Source organism: Budorcas taxicolor, chromosome 24 (assembly GCF_023091745.1).
Source record: "Budorcas taxicolor isolate Tak-1 chromosome 24, Takin1.1, whole genome shotgun sequence".
Lineage (NCBI taxonomy): Eukaryota > Metazoa > Chordata > Mammalia > Artiodactyla > Bovidae > Budorcas > Budorcas taxicolor.
This window is the reverse complement of record NC_068933.1, coordinates 31,355,113-31,380,257: the sequence shown is the minus strand read 5'-3', so window position 1 is coordinate 31,380,257 and position 25,145 is coordinate 31,355,113. Positions and strand designations below refer to the sequence as shown.

The window sequence follows — 25,145 nt, the reverse complement described above, 5'->3', positions numbered from 1 at the left end:
ACAGAAGAGCCTGGCTGGTTCCATAGGGGAAAGTTAAGTCCACGGGGTCACAAAGAGTCAGAAATGACTGAGGGACTAAACACACACTACTATTTATATTATTATATGTAAGTATACAATATGTGATTTATAATTTATAATACTCATTATAATTTATAATATTATTTATTATGTCTTTATTTCTTCATTTCTCTGATCCTTTATTCTTTTTCAAGTTGCTGGAAACCCTATGATACAGTGATACATTTTACCTATTGCTTATACCGTAGATGAATAAGCTTGTTAAATCCTTCTCTAAGAGCAGGTTTTGAGAGCTTGGAGAAGGTGCATCGATACTGTGAGTGTAGGAGATACATGCTTGTGAGAAATACGGGGTGGAGAAAACCCACCCAAAGGAGGTAAAAAGACAGACCTCACGCTGATCACAATGATGGAGACAGGAGCTCGGGAGGTTTGCCTCCATTCTTCACAGAAAAGACACGCATGCTCACCAGCCACATCAGGGGGTTGGATGAGATGCTCACCAGGTGAATGAATCCTGCAGCCGTGAACCAGGTGCTCAGAACGATGGATAATAGCTTGCAAAACTTCACTGAATTGCTAGGGGAAGAAAGACAGTGTTGCTGGGCTCTGACAGGTTCCAGAACAATACAAATACCTCATCCTCTAAACTGCTGCTCCTCAGAGCTTGGTTCTGGACCAGGAGCAATGATACACCTTCCCTGGGAGCATCCTGGAAATGCAGAGCCCCAGGCCCTGCCTTGATCTCTGATCTGCAATATTCCTGGATCCCCTCTCCTTACACATATACACCTTACAGCTGGAGAAGCACAGCCCCGTGACACACTCTTGTTCACAACCCTTGATTGATTCTGGGGGATGATCCCTAGCCTGATATTATATTGACCAAGGCAGAGGCCCAAGGAGCCAGACAGTGGACCTGCAAAATGAAATTTTGAGTGGATCACAGAAATGAAGAAATGGATTAATGAAGAAATGGAAGTTGATTACAGAAATGAAGTTCCATATCGCTAAACTCACGAGAGGATCCTTGGAGGAAGAAGATCAAAAAAGCTCCTGTCTGCTAAGGAAAGCCTCTGAGTTTAGCTGAAATCTCTGGGGATCTCAGCAAGGCTGCCTGTCCCACAGAAACAGCCCTTTCTCCATAAAGCATCAACTCTTAGCAGGGAGACCCAGCTGGCCAGAACTAGTTGATGATGCTTCTAGTGAGAATGCAGGGTCATGGAGATGGTGTGTACGTAATGTTGGACCAAAATGCTTACAGCTTTAACAGGACTGGCACTTGAAGGTTCTGGGTTGGCCAAAAGGTTTGTTCGAAATTTTTTATAAGATGGTACGGAAAGACCCAAATGAACTTTTTGGCCAACCCAATACTTGGATTCTTTTTTTTTTAACTGTAATTTAAATTTTGTGGAGACATTTAAATGGTTCTATTTCTCTAAGAATGAGTTCATTGCTGTTACTGGGCAGCTCTCAGGCTTGGAGAAACTATCTTACATTCCTAGAAAGCTGTGGTGTGTTTCACGACAATGAATGTGTAGAATTAAAGTGGCTGATTTCTTTGGTGATCCACTGCTTATTTATTTAGTAAAATATTGTTTAGCCTTCATGTGTTTGTGGTTTTTATAGGTTTTTTTTCCCCTGTAATTGACTTCTAATCTCATAGCACTGTGGTCAGAAACAATGCCAGATATGATTTCAATTTTCTTAAATTTACTGAGGCTTGATTTGTAACCCAAGATGTGATCTACCCTGGAGAATGTTCTGTGTGCACTTGAGAAGAAAGTGTATTCTGCTGCTTTGAGATGGAATGCCCTATAAATATTAAGTCTATCTGGTCTAATGCATCAATCAAGGCTTGTGTTTTCTTATTAACTTTCCATCTAGATGATCTGTCCATTGGCATAAATGGGGTGTTAAAGTTCCCCACTATTACTGTGTTACTGCTGATTTCCCCTTTTATGGCTGTTAGCATTTGCCTTAAGGATTGATGTGCTCCTATGTTGAGTACGTCCCTGTGCACAACTCATATCTTCTTGGACTGAACCTTTGATCATTATCTAGTCTGTGTCTCTTTGATCATTCTGTAATCTTTGTCTCTTATCACAGTTATTATTTTAAAGTCTTTTGTGTCTGAATTGCTTCGATTTAAGAAAAAAACTTGGGGGGAGGGGGAAGAGTTAAAGCCTAAATAAATGGACACATTGCAGGTCCAAGAAACAAAGAAGAAGCAAACTCTTTAAGATGATTGCAAACTTGCAGCCAGTGTGTGAGGTTAATGCAATGGGAGAAAAGTAAGCGAATGCTACCTTGGGGAGTGAGGGATTTCATACTGTTGGCGCTGAAGTTTCTGATGGGAAATGAGCCGAGTTGAAGGTGCAGTTACCATTTGAATTTCCTAATCCAAACGAGTAAGGCATACTTGGGGCAGGGCTGGCATTTACCTGGTGCTGATGGCTTGCAGAATTTGCAAGATTTGAGGGAGTTCCAGCAGCCGCAATGCTCGTAAGAACCTTAAACCTAAAGGCAATCAAAAAAGAAAGCTGCAGTCTGAACTATCCTACACCTAAGACTGTTCATGTTTTCTCTCTCCCTGAAATGCTCAAATATATCACAATGTCATCAGTTTAAGACCATGAGGACTAGTTCAAATCCTGATTCACTTAATGGCTATTGTCATCTAAAGCAACACCCTTAGCTCCTCTGGCTCCTCATCTGTAAAATGGGAATTATAATGATATCCACCTCAAAGTGCTGCTGAGAATTATCATTACTACAAAGCATGTAATAAGCACAACTCACATTTTACTCTGTTTAACTCTTTTTTAGAATGGAGAGCAAATGGTCTGTAAACCACTTAAACTCCTGACGGCAGAATCTCTGTGATATGCTCCCCAGGGCTTGCATGCTGTTTGCATTTATGTGGTCTGATAATAGCATCAGTAAGGAATATTTCTGTAGATGATAAGTAATATGATTACATAAAAACTGACAAAGGCCACAGCAGGCTCATGTACTGTCAATACATCTACCTTAAAGACAAAGTAACTAAATTAAAAAATTTCTAACAGGTCGCTGCATGTCTGGATAGGAGGATTTATAGGTTTTAGACCTGGGAGGCTTTTCACTTCTCCCAGTCACGTGGGATCCCAGCACAAAGGTGCTGAGGTGGGTGCGGATGCTGGGGTCCTTTCCCTCCAGGACCGGATAATCCCTAAACAATAAAAACTTTAGGTATCAGATGACATCAGGCCCATCACTAGGGGCTGGGATTTTAAAAAATGGGTTCTGAAAATACATTACAAACCCATACAAACACGGTGAGGAATTTTTTAAATGGCAGTTAGGCTTTAAAAATGGGGGCTTCCTAGGTGGCACAGTAGTAAAGAATCCACCTGCCAGTGTAGGAGATGCAAGAGATGAGGATTTGATCCCTGGGGCAGGGAGAGCCCCTGGAGGAGGGCATGGCAACCCACTCCAGTACTCTTGCCTGGAGAATCCCATGGACAGAGGAGCCTGGTGGGCTACAGTCCATATGGTCACAAAGAGTCAGACATGACTGAGCAACTGAGTACACACAGGCTTTGAAAGTAAATAAAGAATACTTAGGAATGAATGTTGAGGGTTTTTTTTCATTTTTTTTTTTTTTTTTTTGGAAATTGCTTCTGATTCCCACAATTCACTTACCCAGCCAGTTACTCTTCAAATAATAAGAAATAAAGGTGGGTGGGATGGTAAAGATGTCTACAATCGAATTCATCTCCAACCAGAATTTGAGCTTGTCATCTGCTGCCAGAAACTATGAAATAAAAGCACAAGACCCTAAATTCTGTTACCCTCAAAAATTTTACAGTGAACACAAAAGGGGCTTTTTTCAGGTACTTTTCATTCACTAACTGAAGCTCTGACCTCATTCTATCACATACATACATTTTATATTTATATATGCATATACACTCATATATATTTATATAACTAAATAGTTGACTTAGTGGTAAAGAATCTGCCTGTCAGTGCAGAAGAGGCAAGAGATGCAAGTTCGATCCTGAGGTTAGGAAGATCCCCTGGAGGAGGAAATGGCAACCCACTCCAGTATTCTTGCCTGGAAAATTCCGACAGTGGAGCCTGGTGGGCTACAATTCATGGGGTCGCAAAGAGTCGGACATGACTGACTGAACACACACACAGCAGATAATGTATATTTATGTATGGTCTTCAATAGAAAAGGTCTACAAGTTCAGCTGGCCAAGGCTTGTGTTTATGGACTCTCCTATTTAGATTAAGAAAGGAAGCACTTCTAGAAGGGAGGATCTGCTATAAAAATAAGATTGTGATGGCTATTGTGGTTGAATAAGTCTTGAAGCAAGGTCATAGAAATACATATATATGTGCACATATATATGTGTACACATGTTTGCATGTATATATACACATATGTGAGAGAGTGTGTGTACATACATATATATATTTATATATATATACACACACACACATCTCTCTAAAACATGGAATAGATAAATCTAAAATCTAGGTCTAGGGTGGGCCCTCAAAAATTGCTTGTGGAATGAGACAACTACTCAATATAGGAATGCAACAAAATTAAAAGCACAGAGTATTTTATAGAGTCACATGGCACATAAGCCGTCAGTGGAGCTGACGACATTTTCAGAAGCTTGTTACCCAGGTTCTGCTATTTTGTGATTACTAGCTGCTTCTACTCAGTGGCAGGTGGGAAGCCAACAAGAAAAATTCAGGGTGACAGGGCGATGATATTCTCTAAAGGAATCCTTTCCACTCATGCTGAAATTGTTGGCCTGGTTTACAGGCTCAAGCGCAGGAGAGAGTTTTGGGGTCTCTATAACTTTTGACAATTCAGGACCTAGACCCTCTGGCTGTAAAGCCTGAGAGCCTAGGCAGATTGTCTGAAGAAGGCGTCTCCTTGTATCACACAGATCTCTTCTGGACGTGCCCATCAAGCTCCTCTGTTTAGTCCCACATTCGACGGGTATAGGTACTTACTCTCAGCCCAAAATAGAAACTAAAGAAAGCGTTGAAGGTCAGATCAATCGGGATGGTTCTGTCGTGGTACGAAGAACAGCTTCTTACTGGGCTAGAAAACAAACAAGGACAGTTTATAAAGATGGACACTTTAAAAGCTGTGACTACAGGGGACACAATAAAGAGAAGAGGTGGGCAATTTTCTATTTATTTACCATGAATGGTCAACCCAGAATCTTATGTGCACATCTCAAGGAAATTACTTTTCTCTTCGGAGTACAGGTATGCATGAACAAAACGACTGCACTGTCAATGGAGCTGAGAAAAAAAGGAGAATTACCTGCTCTTCTTTTCATACAGTTTGTTGGTTGCATTTCCATTTTATTAGTGGGATTGAGTGGCACATGGGTTATGTGGCTTTTTATGGTTTGCAAGACCATCTACCCAGCCAAGACATTTCGGCTTCAGTATACTTTTGAGAGAGAGAGCTACTCCAGGTCAAATGAACTGATCTGAACCAAATTCCAAGAAAACGTTCGCAATAGATCAGTAAGGAATTTATGAAGCAAAGATGACTAGTTTCTGTAAGATCTCTGAAGTTGCCTGACTCATGTGGTCCTGTAATCTCACTTTACTTTAGCTGGAACCCAATATAGTTCCCAGAGGATCAGCATGGAGTTCAGACTATGTTGGGTTGTGTCCCAGAAGCTGTCCTGACTGTGGCAGAAGTGAGAGGAATGCCTGCAGGGAAGAACACAGGATATGGGCTCCTATGTTCCTGATGAGGTCTAGCATTTTCCTTTCTCAAGACCATCCAGACTTGTCTGAAATCTACGAGAAACCCTGAAATGCCTACCGAACTTCTGCTTCAACACCTAAGGAGCCCAAAGGCTGTGTGGCCCACATAGAGGGTCCAAAGGAGGGGTAACAGCTAGAGGTTTGTAGTCCCAGAAACTATAGCAGTCTTATGCATAGCACCCCAGCTCCTAGCAGTGCAGAATGACAGGATACAGAGGAAACGCATGCATTTGTGTGTGTGTGTGTGTGTGTGTGTGTGTGTGTGTGTGTGTGTAGCTGGGTTTAGTACTTTCTGGGGGAAACGAAACACTTATCCTTTTTTATGAGCTTCTGTGTGTGAGTATCTGTGAAAGTATATTAAACATTATTCCTGAGAGAAAATTCCAAATTAGCTGGCAGCCTACTGATATAAGCAGACAAGACTGACTGGGGAAATTTACTCACTCAGTAGAATTGATGAAATAGATTATAAGAGACCCGATGCTTAGGACAAAGACAAGGATAACCTGGAAAAAAGAAGAGAGAGAGAGAAATGCACAGATCCATTTTGTTAACATGAACATAGATGAATAAACATACCACCAAAATTGTGTTTTCCCTTTTTCCCTTCCCTATATAGTGAAGTCGCTCAGTCGTGTCTGACTCTTTGTGACCCCATGGACACCAGGCTCCTCTGTCCATGGGATTTTCTAGGCAAGAGTACTGGAGTGGGTTGTCTTTTCCTTCTCCAGGGAACTTCTCGACCCAGGGAGCGAACCCGGGTCTCCCGCATTGTAGACAGACGCTTTACCGTCTTAACCACCAGATACAGGTTCCCTATATATCTGTGGCCATTTTTTCAAACATTCATTCGTTCATTCAAGAAAAATGGATTGGTTCTGACAAATGCTGTTTGAGTCCACCTGTATGAGATGCCTGGAAAAGTTGGATTCAAAGAGTCAGAAAGTACATTGGTAGGTGCTGGGAGAGGGGTGGGCGGAGGGGGATGGGGAGTTAGTGTTTGATGGGGGCAGAGTTTCAGTTTAGGAAGGTGAAATTTTGGGAGACAGATGATGGTGAGAGTTGCTCAACAATGTGACTATACTTAGGGCCACTGAGCTTTACAGCTGAGTATGGTTAGGATCATATGTTTTATGTTATGTGAATTTAACAACAATAAAAAAATTAAATAAATGAAAAATTTAAACAAAAGCTGATTGGACCTTTACTGTAATCAATAAATGAACCTGTACCCTCCCATAACTTCCTTAATTTTAACTTTCACACACTTCAGAATAAACAATTGGTCCTTTCTGCTGCTCCTAAGGTTTTCTGAGCTCTGGAAGTCCTATCGTTCACTCAGGCATTCACCAAACATTTATTAAGTGCTTAATACGTGTTATTCACTTTATTACACGCTAGAAAATGAGGGCCATGGAATATGGACTCTGAATTTGAGTCGCTGGTGATGGTGGAGAAGAAACAGTCCCAAACCTGCCCCTCTAAGGGGCGATCAGACTCTTGACAGGAGAGAATGTCCTATAAAGTCAGAAGAGAAAAACGAGTGCTTGAACTCGCCAATGTATCTGGTCTGTAAAATAAGAATTTGTGGAATGCAATGAGAAATCGACCCATTTAGAATCTTCAGTGCATTTGGATGAAATCTTTTGCAGCCTCTGTGATTTTTCAGGTCAACTGTACGTAACCAGTTAGTTCTAGTTTCCAAACATTAAAAAGAAATATGTTCAGTCCAATGTAAAACTCAGACTTTTATTTACAATTAAAGCTTCACTCCCCTCCAACTCAGGTGCCCCTTGGACAGGCTACCTGTATTAGAAAAGTGGTCAGTGTCTTCTCTCTGTTAACCTTTTTCATTTTTTAGTCCTACTAGCCTAGTGACTAGGCTGCCTCTGGCCTCTAGAGACTTGAGATTCATAGGTCAGTGTCAGGGAGTGAATTGAAAGGGAGGTAGGCCAGGTAATAGCCAGAAATGTTGGACCTGGCTGGTGTTAGATCACTAGGCTCTCACCCTTGGGCTCTCCAGGCAAGGGAGGTGTTAGTTTGCTTTTCTGGGTTGATTCACTGCTCTGTAGAGATCCCAATTTAATTTCTATTCCTATTCAAAAGCTATTTGTTTCGTACCTCTCATGCCCCAAGAATCATTCTGGGGATTGGGATATATCCGTCAAAATATACTCAAAGATCCCTGCCCTGTGGAGCTCAGGGTCTGGACAATGAAGTAATTAACAAGTACCTTAGGTGATATGTGAGAAGATGTGTGCTAAGAAAAGAAAGCAGAGCAAATGCAAAGATCAGAAGTGCAACGGGAGAGGGCAGACTGGCTGCGTGTAGATAATATTTAATAGCTAAGTGTCCCCACTGCAGTTCTCCTGAGCTGAGTGGAAGCATCTTCTCTCGCTGGCTGCTCACACCTCCTACTCCTGTATTCTGCTGGGACTCCTCCCTCCAGATGCCTACTTGGACAGGTTCGAGAAGAGTCTCCCCCGTGACCCATGTCTGGCCTATGGACTAGCTCGAGCACCCTTTGCCCCAAGAAACACTAGAAGAACAGATTATCTTCAGGGTGGCCATCTCTCTTCACCAACGAACCAGGCATCAGCTTGTGTGTCCCCAAAGTTCTAAGAAATGCAATCTGATCTTTCTAAGTGGTCTCTCACTTGCCAGGAGAGGAAAGCCCCATGCCTCCCCACCACTACCCCGCCACAATAAGAGCTCCCTCCAATTTCCAGTTTACCCTAATTTACATGGGATTGGTCAAGATGCTAAGACTTTCAAATGGTTTTCTTTCAACTGGTTTGTAAGTGGCAGAAGCTGTAGCTTACTGGGAGTTACTGACATCTATTTTTCTTGGGGTCTCAACTCTTACTGTCAGTTCTGTTTTAACATCTGAATCATGAATCGATGGAGACATCACTAAATTAGTGCGTCTCATGGAGATATTCAGTTACAAATGTAGTCTGAAGCTCAGGAAAAAATGTTGGGAGTGAATATATATAAAATATACATATATCAGCAGATGAATCATTATTAATAGTTTTCATGAAATATTTTTTCTTCTTATACATATAATTACATATAAATACATACATATACTTACATATACATACATATATTACATATTATATATATAATTACATATAAATACATATAATCTCCAAGGCTAAATTCCATAAGTGATTATTCATGTGTAAATCATGTATTGACAAATCTCCAGAAATATGGTGGCAAGGCCATATATTTGCAGCAATCCACGACATAGAAATGAACAAAAATATAAATAAAAGAGGGAAATTTTAGCTTTATGCAAGAAGAACATCAACCTCATGTAAAAAGGATGTAAAATGTAAAAAGGATGTAAATGTAAAAATGTAAAAAGGATGGTCCAGAAATTATGTGTAACAAACAAGAAAATGTGTACCAAACCAGAATAAGGCTCTGGGAGCTAACAGTTTGTGAAGGCTGTTCAGGTAAAAATGGGAGATATTCTGAGAAGACTTAGGAATTTCCCTTGGGTTGAAGGAACAAAGTCTGGAAGTGCTGGCTGGCTGGGAGAGGTAGAAGCCCTCCATCTGGGCTTTGATTTCTACCTGGTGTGTGCATGCTTAGTCCAACTCTCTGAGACCCCAAGGACTGTAGCCCACCAGGCTCCTCTGCCCATGGGGTTTTTCAGGCAAGAATACTGGAGAGGGTTGCCATTTCCTTCTCCAAGGGATCTTCCCAACCCAGGGATCGAACCCATGTCTCCTGTATCTCTTGCACTGGCAGGTAGATTCTTTACCACTGAACCACCCGGGAAGCCCCAGTGGGACTTAAAACCCCTGTTCAGCTGGTGGATGGTTATGGGTGTCTTCAAAATACAAACAGCCGCCAATGCAGTTGACAATGGGCGCTATGCAAACCCTAGATCTTCCTTTCCAAAAGTGAGCAGACAACAGAAAATTGACAATTACACAGAAAGGATAAGAAAACAGGAGGATCAGGCCGACAAAACAGATGAAATAACTTCCGGTGAAAGAGTCAAAGTGAAGTCGCTCAGTCGTGTCCGACTCTTTGTGACCCTGTGGACTGTAGCCTACCAAGCTCCTCCATCCATGGGACTCTACAGGCAAGAGTACTGGAGTGGGTCGCCATTTCCTTCTCCAGGGGATCTTCCCGACCCAGGGATTGAACCCAGGTCTCCCACATGGCAGGCAGACGCTTTTAACCTCTGAGCCAACAGGGAAGCCTCACAGAATATATAATCAAACATTTCAGAATTCCCATTAGTGTTCCTGGTGAGATTCTAAAAATCTGTGAAACAGTACTGGAGGATTGGAAAGGCAGAGGAACACGGGGTAACACAGGCAGTAACTGCAAGAAGCTGTACCCCCAGGTGCTGGGAGATCAACAAAGAAAGGTCAGGATTCTCGATATTTAGCATCTTAAAAGAGGTGCCCTTTGAAGATGGGCTTCAGACTTGGGTGGAGGCGTCCTGGATTGGCTAGTTAGCTTTGGTTCCAGCACCGTTGGCAAAAACTGGGAATGGAAACCAAACATGGCTGCTGGAGTGAAAAAACTGATGAAGTGAGGCTGAAAAAAACAGACGCAAAACACAGAAGGAGGGGTTCCTCCCCCAACTCTAGAGCACAAGGGTGACAAGCGACCTGTGGCTGCTGAGCACTAGCCTCACATGGCAAAGCAGAGGAGAGAGAGGGGATTCAGAGACCAGAAACAAGGACATAGTATCTAGCAAGTATCCTTAAGGAGCCAGAACACTTTGAAACAGCACTTCCAGAGATTTTAGGAAAAAAGATTATAAGCCAAGAATTCTAAACCCAACCAAATTACAGTTTACTTCTGAGAGCAACAGAAAAGAATTTTTGGACATCCAAGAATTCGGAAAGTACACACCTACAATTTCCCTTGCAAATGAATATGGCAAGTACTCAAGAAAAAAAAAAAAAGAAAGTTAAAATAAGTTACATAAGAAAAGTGATGCCTAATAAAACAGGTAAAATTAATGGAATTTTTAACTCTGAAGAAAATATTAAGAAAGAAATCTAACCAGTTGTGCAATGCTAAAAGCCCCAAACAAAACAAAACCCCTAAAAACAGTGGCAATCTGGAACTGAATGTTCAGATTATTTCAACAATTTCAGGAAGAAAAGAGGGGTGGTGTGGAGGAAAAATGTGCCAATAGTCTCCTGGGAGAGCAGTATACAGCTATAAAACAGGCAGATATGACTAGAGAGAAATATAGGTGGGGAGTTTGTTCTGAACTTCATTTCCTGAAATGCTTATGATATTCTATTAAAAATGGAAAAACCCAAGTCAAAAGATGCAAAAGACAAAGAAGGAAATGGCAACCCACTCCAAAATTCTTGCTGGGGAAATCCCATGGACAGAAGAGCCTGGTGGGCTACAGTTCATGGAGTTGCAAAAGAGTTGGACACAACTTACTGACAAAGCAACAACAATTTCAGCACTCACAAGGCCACTTATGTATTGACTTAACCACAATTAATTCAGCCCAACTGTTAGAGGCTTGTCACTAACACTGACGGGGGTTTAAACCAACAACCACATCCAAAACAGATAAGCAGAAAAGATAGCTGAAATCCAGAAATCTGTCATGGGAATACTAATAGTGGGTCTGTTTGCTGTTCCATGGCCGCTTACAACGTGGCCAAGCCAGTTGCAACACTGCAGTCTTAGTCACTTCACCTGGGAGGGTGGAGAGGCGCCAATGGCTCCCTTGATGCTGTGGGCTGATGGATTCAGAGCTCACAGGCCAGAAGCTAATGCTGCCACACAAACACAGGCCTCTGGGGGAAGGTGGCAGAGGCTGAGCCCAGAGCTAGGTAAAGCTCTCTTCCCTCTCTGGTCCAAAACAGCACTGCACCTCCCTGCCACATACTATCAAAGTGTGATCTGAGGACTCTGCCCCAGGAATCCCAAAGCCTTCTCAAGGGAAATCTGTGAGGTCCTTTATTTTCTAACTACAGACCTATGTGAAGCTGGGTTTTCTCGGTATGTTTCAAAACAACATACTGCCTCTAGAAACAAATTTAAGATTCTAGCTGTCTTGAACTAGACCAGACAGAAAAGACATTTGCAAAATTATAAAAATAGTACTACTCTTCTAATTAAGTTTTGGAAAACTTTGACTTTTAAAATAAATGCCATTTATATTACCCCCCAAATGCAAAAGAAATAAAATGAATAAAAACCAACAAATAAGGACCAGTTGGTAAAGAATCCACCTGCAATGCAGGAGACCCCAGTTTGATTCCTGGGTCACTAACATCCACTGGAGAAGGGATAGGCTACCTACTCCAGTATTCTGGCCTAGAGAATTCCATGGACTGTATAGTCCATGGGGTCTCAGAATTGGATATGACTGAGCAACTTTCACTCACCTCAACAAATAAGGAATGTAGATATCAGCCAATTGTCAGTATTTAGTACACCTACGACCTTGATGCTGGGAAAGATCAAAGGCAGGAGGATAAAATGGTTGGATGATATCACCAACTTAATGGAAATGAGTTTGGGTAAACTTCGGGAGTTGGTGCTGGACAGGGAAGCCTGGTGTGCTGCAGTCCATGGGGTCGCAAAGAGTCAGACACGACTGAGCGACTGAACTGAACTGCATGAAGGGTTTACAATACTCCCTGCAGCATTTTAAGGAAGGTTATTCACATTATATGAAAGAAGTGCAGTTTGGGAAAAATTAATTTGCTCAAGATGAAGTGCAGAAGCCAATGTTTCAAGTTCACATCTTTCAAAATTCTCAATCACCCTGTCATTTTGCCTCCCCAATAAGGAACAAATATGTTACAAAAGTCCTAGTTGTTTATCCAATACCCACTCTCCCTTTCCTTACTAACAGACCTCCCGTTTGTTTGCTTAAGCCACAGATATTTAGATAGCCTATTATGCAGTAAATTCAATCTCTAAATATTATAAAGACCAATGAAACAGATCACCATAAAGGAAAATAATTAAATTCTCCTGGTAAATTAACAAATAAATGTATTCTTAAATCAATAAACACAAAAATCCAGCTACATGGTATTTAAAGAGACACATAAGAGGAAATAAGAAATCAAGACTGAAAGAAGCTGGGCAAAGACATCTCAGTCAAGTATGAATAAAAAGAAAGGAATGTTACATGCTAATATTAATCCTAAAATATCCCAGGGGTAAAAAAATCTACAAAAAACCCCGACTCAATGTGACAAAAAAACCCTAGTCAATGTGACAAAAGTGAATATTTCATATTAGTAAAATGCACTATCGACCACGGAGATACAAAAGGTAACTATGCATCAATTGATGCTATATAAAATATCTAACTCTAAATCTGATAGAAATGCAAGATATTTGATAAAACTATAAAATCATGAATGAAAAATTTGGACACGCCCTTTCCAAGCAGTCAGCAATTAATTAAGGGTAGGGAAAATACATATAATATCATTATAGTGCCTATATGTCAAACCATACACATTCTCTCAAAAGTCCATTGTTGCTGCTGCTGCTAAGTCGCTTCAGTCGTGTCCAACTCTGTGCGACCCCACAGACGGCAGCCCACCAGGCTCCCCCCTCCCTGAGATTCTCCAGGCAAAAACACTGGAGTGGGTTGCCATTTCCTTCTCCAATCTAAAGTTCATTACACAGTAATAAAAATTGACCATGTGCTAGATAACAAAGAATTTCCCCATAAATTTCCTCAACTAGAGATCATAAAGCCAGTGATATTCTTGGTCCATCAATTTCACCAAAATAGAAAAGAGAGTCTTTCATTCCTAAGGAAACAAAAGCACGCACGCCTCCATAGATTACGAATCCAACAGTAAATCAAAATTAAAACTTAAACAACTTAAAAACGAATCAGGCATTTCTAAAAACCAGAACATCACTTGCAAAGGCCTATGAAATGTGACCAAAGACGTGTTCAGAGGAAAAAATTTTTATAAATGAAACGCAACTGAATAACCTGTTGAAAAGCACTCAGCCCAGATGACCGGCCAGGTGCAGGCTGCGCAGGCGCAGTGGGCCCGCGCTGGGCATGCGCAGTGCTGCGCTGTGGCTTCACGGCTGTGCCTGGCCAGGTGAGGCCGCCAAGGTTCCCGATTCAGGGATCTCCAGGTTGACAAGACGCCTGGTGGCCCTCGGCAGAGGTGACTGGGGAGAAAGTGTGAGCGCGAGCTCGGGAAAAACAAGTTCATCCAAGCTGCTCCAGCGTTGAAAATAAGCCCAGTGATCAGGAAATTGACCACCATGATGATTTAGGAGGAAACAAACTGTGGAATACGTGAACTGTGAACTTCCAGATGTTCAAGCTGGTTTTAGAAAACGCAGAGGAATCAGAGATCAAATTGCCAACATCCACTGGATCATCAAAAAAGCAGAGAGTTCCAGAAAAACATCTATTTCTGCTTTACTGACTATGTCAAAGCCTTTGACTGTGTGGATCACAATAAACTGTGGAAAATTCTTCAAGAGATGGAAATACCAGACCGCCTGACCTGCCTCTTGAGAAACCTATATGCACGTCAGGAAGCAACAGTTAGAACTGGACTTGGAACAACAGACTGGTTCCAAATAGAAAAAGGAGTACGTCGAGGCTGTGTATTGTCACCCTGCTTGTTTAACTTCTATGCAGAGTACATCATGAAAAACGCTGAGCTGGAAGAAGCACAAGCTGGAATAAAGATTGTAGGGAGAAATATCAATAACCTCAGATGTGCAGATGACAACACCCTTATGGCAGAAGGTGAAGAAAAACTAAAGAGCCTCTTGATGAAGGTGAAAGAGGATAGTGAAAAAGTTGGCTTAAAGCTCAACATTCAGAAAACTAAGATCATGGCATCTGGTCCCACCATTTCATGGCAAATACATGGGAAAACAATGGAAACAGTGAGAGACTTTTTTTTGGCTCCAAAAATCACTGCAGATGGTGACTGCAGCCATGAAATTAAAAGACGCTTGCTCCTTGGAAGAAAAGCTATGACCAACCTAGACAGCATATTAAAAAGCAGAGACATTACTTTGCCAACAAAGGTCCATCTAGTCAAGGCTATGGTTTTTCCAGTGGTCACGTATGGATGTGAGAGTTGGACTATAAAGAAAGCTGAGCGCCGAAGAATTGATGCTTTTGAACTGTGGAGAAGTTCAAAAGCTTTGGAGAAGACTCTTGAGAGTCCCCTGGACTGCCAGGAGATCCACCCAGTCCATCCTAAAGGAAATCAGTCCTGAATGTTCATCAGAAGGACTGATGCTGAAGCTGAAAATTCAATACTCTGGCCACCTGATGTGAAGAACTGACTCATTGGAAAAGACCCTGATGCTGGGAAAGATTGAAGGTGGGAGGAGAAGGGGATGACAGAGGATGAGATGGTTGGGTGGCATCACCGACTTGATGGCCATGAGTTTGAGTAGGCTCTGGGAGCTGGTGACGGACAGGGAAGCCTGGCGTGCTGCAGTCTGTGCCTCTCACGGTCGGGAGGCCGCAAACAAGGGAGCTAGCATGAGGAACTCCGCCCATGGCAGCAGTCCATGAGGTCACAAAGAGTTGGACATGACTGAGTGACTGAACTGAACTGAAGTTATTGGCCAGGACCCCAGAATAGAATGAGGAAGGTGTGGAAAGGAAGCAGTCTGAGAAGTACCACACTGCTTCCTGCAGAGGAACAGAAAGACATCAAACTCCATTCCTGCACTCCCTTGCATGGGGCATGGAGAAACTGAGCCTGGGATGGGCAGGGACCTGTCTGGTGCCCATTCCTACGAGGCCTCTGTGATGCGAGCTGACCAGTGCAGTGGCTTCCTGACCTTGAGAGGAAAAAGTACCTGTGGATGGTTGTCTGAGGAGTGTCACGGTTGCTGCTGGAGGCTTCTGGGAACCGCAGTGATGATCTAAAGGAAGCGTGATGAATACAAGATGGCCAAGGCCACCTCAACCCGGGCTGGGTACCACAGGTAGTAGGGGGAGAGCAGAGCCTCTTCTGCCCCTTAACCTATAGGTAAGGATTGGCCACCTGATGCGAAGAGCTGACTCATCTGAAAAGACCCTGATTCTGGGAAAGATTGAGAGCAGGAGGAGAAGAGGACGACAGAGGATGAGATGGTTGGATGGCATCACCGACTCAATGGACATGAGTTTGGGTAAGCTCCGGGAATTGGTGATGGACAGGGTGGCCTGGCGTGCTGCAGTCCATGGGGTCACAGAGTTGGACACGACTGAGCAACTGAACTGAACTGAACTGAAGGATGATCCTTTTCAAGGCCAAGCTTCACAAGGTGGAGCAGCTTGGTTATCATTCCTTGACCCCACAGCCTCGCAGGGCCCCATGGGGCCACGCGGGTGGGGCATGCTTTCCTCCATGTCTCCTGCTTTAGCTCCTCTCTGAAGCACCTAGATAATAGCATTTGATGCACTTTTCCTGAGTTGTTTTGCAAATGGAAAAAACCTCCTCCTCTCCAACAAATATGCTTAGTCACTCAGCTGTGTCCAACTCTTTGCGACCCCGTGGACTGTAGCCCACCAGGCACCTCTATCCATGGGGATTCTCCAGGCAAGTATACTGGACTGGGTAGCCTATCCCTTCTTCAGGGGAACTTCCCAACCCAGCAATTCAAGTGGGGTCTCCTGCATTGCAGGTGGACTCTTTACCAGCTGAGCTACCTGGGAAGCCCCCAGCAAATGGAAGATGTTAACTATTTAATGACCTTGAGCACCTGGCCCCAGGCCAGAGCCTAAGGACTGATAATGTTAACCCCATGACACCACCCTGCTATCTCATCATCAGCCAGTGGGTTTTAAAAATACTCTGCTGAAAGTGGGAGTTTGGGCTTTTCAGGGCACGAACCACTGGTCTCCTTGCATGGCCCTGCAATAAACCTTTGTCTGCTCCATACTCCAACATTTCAGTTTGTTTGGCCTCACTGTGTGTCAGGCACAGGACGTTGCATTGCCTTAACAATCCTTCTTTCTTTGGAAGCTAGTACTCACTGTGCCGGCCCTTTGTGAGGTGCCATCTGTCAAGATTTGAGGATTTCTCCCAATAAACTCAGGGCCCATCCAGTCAACTCATCCCCAAACTTGGGGTTGGACACCTTTGGATAGTGTGAAATGAAGCAGTTTTTTGTTTCAGAAAAGGTTTATTAGAAAATTCTCACCCTGAATGGCTGGGGTAGCATGTGCTATAGAACGATTTTCATTAAAACTGACCGGGGGGGGGGGGGGGGGAAGAAATTAAAATAAATGGAGGAAAACAAGATATTGAAATTAAGAAGGATAAAAGTGATATCAATTGTTATATTAATTATACACTATACACACACACACACACTTACATCTTTATTTTGGGGGGCTCCAAATTCACTGCAGATGGTCGTTGCAGCCATGAAATTAAAAGACGCTTGCTCCTTGGAAGATAAGCTATGACCAACCTGGACAGCATATTAAAAAGCAGAAACATTACTTTGCCAACAAAGGTCCGTCTAGTCAAGGCTATGGTTTTTCCAGTGGTCACGTATGGATGTGAGAGTTGGACTATAAAGAAAGCTGAGCACCGAAGAATTGATGCTTTTGAACTGTGGTGTTGGAGAAGACTCTTGAGAGTCCCCTGGACTGCCAGGAGATCCACCCAGTCCATCCTAAAGGAAATCAGTCCTGAATGTTCATTGGAAGGACTGATGCTGAAGCTGAAGATTCAGTATTCTGGCCACCTGATGTGAAGAACTGACTCATCTGAAAAGACTCTGATGCTGGGAAAGATTGAAGGTGGGAGGAGAAGGGGACGACAGAGGATGAGATGGTTGGATGGCATCACCGACTTGATGGCCATGAGTTTGAGTAGGCTCTGGGAGTTGGTGGTGGACAGGGAAGCCTGGCATGCTGCAGTCCATGTCCAAAGAGTCAGACACGACTGAGCGACTGAGTTGAACCGACACACACACACACTCTCACATGTGACAGAGAAACCTAGCTGGTTACAGTCCATGGGACTGCAAAGAGTTGGACACAACTGAGCGATTAACACAGACACACACACACACACATATCATGAAACAAACTAGTTTGCCTTTGACAATTCCTTTATTTTCAAACTTTAGTGCCTCTTGAAATTATAAACATAATTAGACTGTGTCAACCCATGCTTCTTAAAAACTCCTCAATGACTCCCTGTTGCATCAGAATAAATCCTCCCATTTGAGCAACCTAAGCATTGCAGGCCCTCCCATCTCTACTCAGACCGCACTGTTCTCCTACCTCCTGGCCTCTGACACAGGAACCTCATTTGGCGTTTGCAGTAATTTGAACCCCTACTTCCACAAGTCTCTTCTCTCAAACAGGAAACTTGTTCCTTCCGCTCTTTAATCTCTTTATTCTTCTGATTCTTCAGGTCTCAGCTCAAATCTTACCTTTTCAGAGATTTCCTCTCCGATTACTGCATCTAATATGGTCTAACTCCAAAAGCACCAAAATTCTCAAACATACCCCTCATCATTCTTTTACTGATAACCATCTGTATTTATCCCTTCTGTTTATGTACATATTTATCACTTCTACCTCCACGAGAATTTCAGTCCCACAGTATAAGACTCTTGCCTGCATTTTTCACCATGTCGAGAATATATTCTTTGCGTGTAGTTACAAACAACAAATATTTGTGGAAAGAAGGAAGAAAGGAAATTATGAAGGAAGGATGGGTGGAAGGAAGGAGCCATCCCCCCCCCACCCCATCCTTTCATACACACTTGCTTGGAACCCTCACAGAGACTCTCAGTTCTGTCTTTCAGTGCCAGACTATTCTGCTTTCTATTGTTCCAACTATTTAATCATAAACTGTCAGATCAAAAGAACAATTTTTCCACCATTAAATAATATATATTGGCATGTACTCAACGCTTATTCCTTCCCACCCACTCTCTATATGCAGTGCTTATATGGTAGACGGTGTTAAGTTCTTTCGCCTCATGCCAGTCACCTTGACTACTTTAGTCCCAACATTGTCCACATGTAATCTGACATGATTTGAACCCTTGACGAGAGCCTAACCAACAAATCCCTGATAAAAGTTTAAAAAAGAACCAGAAAATCCTTCTCTAACAGGTCTTGGGGATAAGGATTTCAAAAAAGAGACCAAAACTCTAGGAGAAAAAAAATAAGAGAGAGGCACATTCTCAGATGATTCAGTATTCACTGCAGAGTTCATCGACGCAATTTTACTTGTGTACTTAAAGTTTTAAAAGCTAGTTAGATCTGAATTAAGTAACATTGAGTTTGCTAGAAAAGAACGATGTATGAATCACAAAAGACGGTCGTCGTTGGTTCCCACACAGCTCCTTCCACCGTGTTACCACGCGATGGCAGCACACCCTCACGTTACAGATTCTGATTTTGAATGTTTCACATCAAACAATACTACTGAAATGATGATCAGGGTGATATTCATTTACAGGGCGTCTGCTATTTCTAGACAATGGGGTATAAACTTTCCCCCCACAATATGGTCTTTTTCTCTCAAGGAGCCCATGGAGCAGTGGGGGGAGACAGGCTTACGCACAGATAATTTTAAGAACAGTAGAAATGATAGAAACCTAGAGATGGGGACTCTTAGCTTAATACGGTGGTTGCGGTTTAGTCACTTAGTCATGTCTGACTCTTTGCGACTCCTGGACTGTAGCCACCAAGCTCCTCTGTCCATAGGATTTTCCAGGCAAGAATACTGGAGTGGGTTGCCATTTCCTTCTCCAGGAGATTTTCCTGACCCAGGGATTGAACCCAGGTCTCCTGCACTGCAGGCAGAGTCTTTACCAAGAGAGCTAGGGAGATAAGGTAAAATTTCCCTGATGAGATGATGCCTGGATTGAATTTAATGCATCAGAGTTTACCTGGATGAAAACAGGAAGTAAATGATAAATAGTCAGAGGCAAAAAAAGACTAGCTTTTTAAAATTTATTTTTAATTGGAGGATAATAGCTATACAATGTTGTGTTGGTTTCTGCTGTACAACAACATTAATCAGCTATAAGCATACATACATCCCCTCCCTCTTCAGCCTCCCTCCCAGCCACCCCTCCATCCCACCCTCCTGGTCATCACAGAGCACCCTTTGTGCTAGACAGCAGCTTCCCCACTAGCTATGTGTTACATATGGTAGTGTATATATATGTCAACACTGAAGAAAGGAAGCTATTAGCATCAAAGGAGGGGGAAATACCTGTCCCTTACGGAGCAGAGAATCCACTACAAACCAACATTATTTGAGCGTCAGCTATATGCCCGGCATCCATCTACATTACAAAGAGAACAAACCATCTACGTGCAAGGAGAACAGAATGCACACCATCTTTGCCCTAATCAAGTTTTTCTTCTGGGGGATAGACTGACAATAAATAGAAAATACAATGCCAAGTGATTCTCTTCACTCCAAAGGGAAAAGCAAGCAGAATCTAAGTTGGAGAGCGTAGACGCAGGGAGACAGCCATTAGGAGGTAGTGATGTTCTGGGAAAGGCTACCAGGGAACGGCAGACGCCTTTGCGTGGACCATGCATCACAGTCGTGGCTAAAGTCTTTTAGCAAGTGGCCACTGGGAATGTACTCACCAATACCTGTCCCACGAAAGTCTGTGCCGAGAGCAGCATTTCTATACGATCACGAAAGTGGCCCTGGAAGGTGAGACTTCTTGAATGGTTACGTCTCATGCTACCTGAATTAAATTCCTAGAAGCAAGAGAAAGAAATGGAGAGTGGGTCTCAGAGGAGGTCATGGGTTTCATGCGTGGTTGATGGCATCTCCTGCTGTGACATCAGCCAGAACTTCTCCACCTTGTCCCACCCCAGGAACCTTAAGTCCCCTCTTCCATGTTTCACAGGATGAATCTGACTCGGTTTGCATTTTACTGCTCTTCCGCAGTAGTTTCTTTCTGAACCCGTCAGTCTTTGCCATGTCTGTCTCACACCCTTCACACTGACTCTGTCGTAATGATCAGGGTTGAGAGAAGCAAGCTTCTTTCTGCTCTGGGAATAAGTGTCTTATCCTTTTCCATCAAGATACATGGACAAAGAACAAAGATTACAAGTGGATTTCTAGGTGGTTAGTTAAGTATCTGTTTTGTTTTGTTTTTTAGCAAGAAAGAAGAGGGAAATGTTTAGCCATTTTATGTTGATTTTAATTCCTTATCTGGTATCCTGTCCTGTTGAAACTATGATCCTTCCTCATGTTTATAAAATGCCTTTACTTATTATACAATCTTTGGGTTCCACCTCTGCAGATTCAACCAACATCAGATGGAAATAGTTGGAAAAACAATTCCAGAAAGTTCCAGAAGACAAAGCTTGAATTTGTGGGGTGTTGGCCTCTAGTTACACAGCATTTACATTGTACTTGTTATTATAACTCATCTAGAAATGATTTGAAGTTTACTGGAGACTTGCACAAAGAATGTGCAAGTACTATGCCCTTTTATATAAGGGACTTGAGCACCCTCAGATCTGGGTATGGGGGGGATGTCCTGCAACCAACCTGTTGCTGATACCAAGGGATGACTGTATTTGAAATTTATAATAATCTTATGAGGTAGACAAAGTAAGTCTGATTGAATCCATTTTATACTGAAGGAAACTGAGGTATAGCAAAATTAAATGACATACTCGTGGGCAGGCAATGAAGACAGACTGGAGGCTGAATTCGCCTCTGGGTCTGTTAGTCTTGAACTAGTCCACAAAAAGACACAAGTGAATGGGCATTGATCTCACCACGTAGACTAAGACCTCTGACTTTTAGAAAAGCTCATTTCATGTGGAGCCAGGCTCTTGAAATGATATAATTCCTCTATCTATATTTTATGAATGGTAAGAAGTCTCATTAAATGACTATTTGATAGAGTTCATATCTCCATCAATGATTGCCTCTAATACCTATGACTCATCCTGTGCATTCCTGGGAAGTTGTCTGGGCATCAATTTTTTTTTTTTAAAGATATTCAATGGCATGAATATGGAACACTCATTTGAATTCCATTATAAAATCGAGGTGCCTTCTGTGGGAAAACAAATTGGCCCTAAGATATAATAAAATCGTACTTATGAATGTAGTAAATCTTTAAAAATGCACATTTAAGGAGAAAATTATGACTCTCCAAATCATTTTTTTAAAACAACTTTCCACAGTACCTAGCTTTGTAGCATTTTTGCATTAGGCCAACATTCCCAAAGGCTTAGAGAAAAATACAACACTCTCAATTCAATTAGATCTAACAAATTATTAAGAAGTCATTCAATTGTTATCAAACTCTCTCCTCAGGATTTAAAAGAACTGCACAGTCTGTTGGTTGCTATGACCCCACTGATTAACATTTTGCAACATCTTCTTCCTCTCTGAAGTGAAAGGTACCTCTGGACTGGAAGGCAGACATAAATCATATCAAAAGAAAGACATGAAAAATACAGCAAATGTTTGTGGACAAATGGGTTCTCAAATTTTTGTAAACCACAGAAAAAATGAATATAATGGGGGAGAAGATACACTTCTGGAAGCAGAAATCTAAGGAGACTAAATAATTCTACCAATTTAGTTGTGCACTAAAAAAAATAAACTAAAGATAGAAGGCAGGTTCACTATATCCACTACCCATTTGTGCATCCCAGTAGTATCACTAAGCAGTCAGAACCCCAGGATTCTTTTTCCAGTTGTAATGCCACTGCTTGTTGTCTTTAATCTAGAAATAATTAGTAATAGCACTGGGGCTTCCCTGGGAACTCAGTGGTAAAGAATCTGCCCGCAATGCAGGAGACGGGCAAAACTCAGGTTCAATCTCTGGACGGGGAAGATCCCCTTGAGGAGGAAATGCAACCCACCCCAGTATTCTTGCCAGGAAAACCCATGGACAGAGGAGTCTGGGTAGACTGCAAGTCCATAAGGTCACCAAGAGTCAAACATGACTGAGCACACAGCAAGCTCATTTAGCAAAAAAAAAAAAAAAAAAAAACAACTATAAACTTCCATATTGGACACTTCTCAAATGCAGATACCTGAATTTCATGTAATTACATTGCCAATGCCCTGAAAAAATTACCTAGTTATAAATTCTTTTATGTTAGTGTTTAGCATCAAGAGTCAGTGTTTCAAGGAACTGTTCAGGATTAATTGCAAAACACAGTTGAAATGTGTTTTGTTTTGGAAATCAGAGAAATGAAGCTGGGGAAAAATGACTGAGAGCATTCAACCACTGGTACTGGAATAGCCATTATGTAGCATTTGAGTGTTTCTATTCCTTTAAGCCAGCTTCCCTGATGGCTCCGTGGCAAAGAATCCGCCTGCCAATGCAGGAGACAAGGGTTTGATCCCTGGGTTGGGAGGATTACTGGAGAAGTAAATGGCAACCTAACCTGGTATACTTGCTTGAAAAATCCCTATGGACAGAGGAGCCTAGCGGGCTCCATGGGGTTGCAAGGAGTTGGACAAGGCTTAGTGACTGAAGAAGAACAGCAACAGTCTCTTAAGCAGAGTTTTCCCTGGATAAGATACCATGGCTCTTTACCATTATCATTTTCCAGCTGTTATTCAACAGCCCCCACCCTTGCAAGCTTGTTTGGGCATAAAAAAGTGTCTCTGCATTTGCGGCTGGATGACACGTGCAACGTGTGCATGGGTTTCTGTGGGTGCGTGTGTACAGCTTCCTGAGTTGTTTTAACGTGTATAAAAGGCAGTGTACACTTCTGAGTACCTGAACCTCTTGCATGAACGATCCGGAAAAGTGAGGTTGACCCTGGTATCTCTTCTGCCTCCCTCGTGGTACCTAACACGACTGTCATTTTAAAATTCGAAATAGAAGCATAGACAGAGTGCTGTGCGTGCTTAGTTGCTCAGTTGTGTCCGACCCTTTGCAACCCCATGGCCTGTAGCCCCCCAGGCTCCTCTGTCCGTGAAATTCTCCAAGCCAGAATACTGGAGTGAGTAGCCATTCCTTCCTCCAGGGGAATCTTCCCAACCCAGGGATCGAACCCAGTTCTCCAGCATTGAAGTCAGATTCTTTACCTTCTGAGCCACCAGAAACTCAGTCTTAGTAGATGTTTTTTCAAATCAGTGACCTCTGTTTCCAGAGCTAACATTCAGCATCGCCCACATTGCTTCTCCCAGAGGTGGGAGAGGAGGCCTGGCCATGTAGCTGTGCCCTTTGGAATGACGGCCTGGCGTCCTGCCCCGAGCAGGGTGGACACATTTCTAAGTCACTCCACCACAGCTCTTAGCCCGGGAAAACTGGGAGATGCCTTTGTGGTCTTCCAAACACAAACACAAGCCAAACCTGTCTCTGATCTTTGTAACAGGGGAACTGACCAGGAAAATTCCCTTGCTCTTTTTCCATTTTTTAAAACTTGTCCTGATGAACCTGGATATGAATAAGACGAGGAATCCACAGAAGAAGATTACAATGGAGGAAAGAATAAACACCGCCTGGATCTCAGTTGTACAAGATAACTTCCCTGCGCCTTCCTCAAGATCATCCTTTGTCTTGGTTAGAAACATCTTGAGACAGAACTGTCCGGTGGCCTCCTCTGTGATGTCATGATCACATGGTAACGATTCCAGGAATTAGAGTTCAGCGTGTCAGGGTCCTAACCCCTCATGCAGCAACAGTGAAGGGGTCCAGTAACCAATGAGGTGCTGACTCACAGGATGCAACTGAATGAATAGCAGAAGGTCCAGGACGTGGGTCCTCGGAAGACCAGAATTCTAGATGGGATGCTGTTACTGACTTTCTCCATGACCTTGAGAAAGCTGCATCCTTCGTGGCCATGGTCAAGGGGCCATCTATCTGGCTTGTGCAAGCAACTTTAAGAGAGCTTCTGTTTTGACTGAGATGACCTCGAATCGTGCGTGAGTCCACAGGCTGACTCTTCTCCTGAGCGATACCACAGTCTCAGGAACCTCAGAGGGACGGATGAGAGGAGGACTTCAGGATTTTTGTGTATCCTCTCAGTCGGAAAGGCAGAGTACAGGAGTTGCAGGAGGCAACTTTGTGAGGGGGAGCACTGGTTGATTGCTTTTGAGCTCAGGAACCCGTTCCCCCCATCTCTTCTTTTGTGGGACTCTCTCCTTTTTTGCTTTGATCCCTGCCCTGTCAGCAAACCCTTTGGTCCGGTAGAGGCAAAGTTCAAAATGAGAGCAATAGCTTTTATTTCCTCTGGTGTTTTCAGAGGTGTAAGGAATGTCATGCCTTTCGATGTGCACAAGTAGTGGGCAAAATGTCAGTGCCCGGCGGAGGGGCTAGTTCCCCCAATTATTGTGAAGATGAGTCTTCTTCATGCTGTTGTCTGTCCTTTGGGGCCC

The 25,145-nt window shown here is 42.8% G+C and overlaps 1 protein-coding gene across 1 annotated transcript in view; it reads right to left on the bottom strand.

The window, feature by feature from the left end:
- Positions 1 to 24,341, bottom strand: part of KCNU1 (potassium calcium-activated channel subfamily U member 1) — a 143,143-nt gene extending 118,802 nt beyond the window's left edge. The window contains exons 1-7 of the mRNA XM_052661510.1: positions 24,153 to 24,341; positions 20,420 to 20,536; positions 6,262 to 6,323; positions 5,041 to 5,131; positions 3,709 to 3,820; positions 2,466 to 2,541; positions 525 to 600 (exon numbers count right to left, since the gene is read on the bottom strand). Of these exons, the coding sequence (XP_052517470.1) occupies positions 525 to 600; positions 2,466 to 2,541; positions 3,709 to 3,820; positions 5,041 to 5,131; positions 6,262 to 6,323; positions 20,420 to 20,536; positions 24,153 to 24,341 (723 nt within the window). The remainder of the gene's footprint in view (positions 1 to 524; positions 601 to 2,465; positions 2,542 to 3,708; positions 3,821 to 5,040; positions 5,132 to 6,261; positions 6,324 to 20,419; positions 20,537 to 24,152) is intronic.
- Between the last annotated feature and the right edge of the window lie 804 nt (positions 24,342 to 25,145).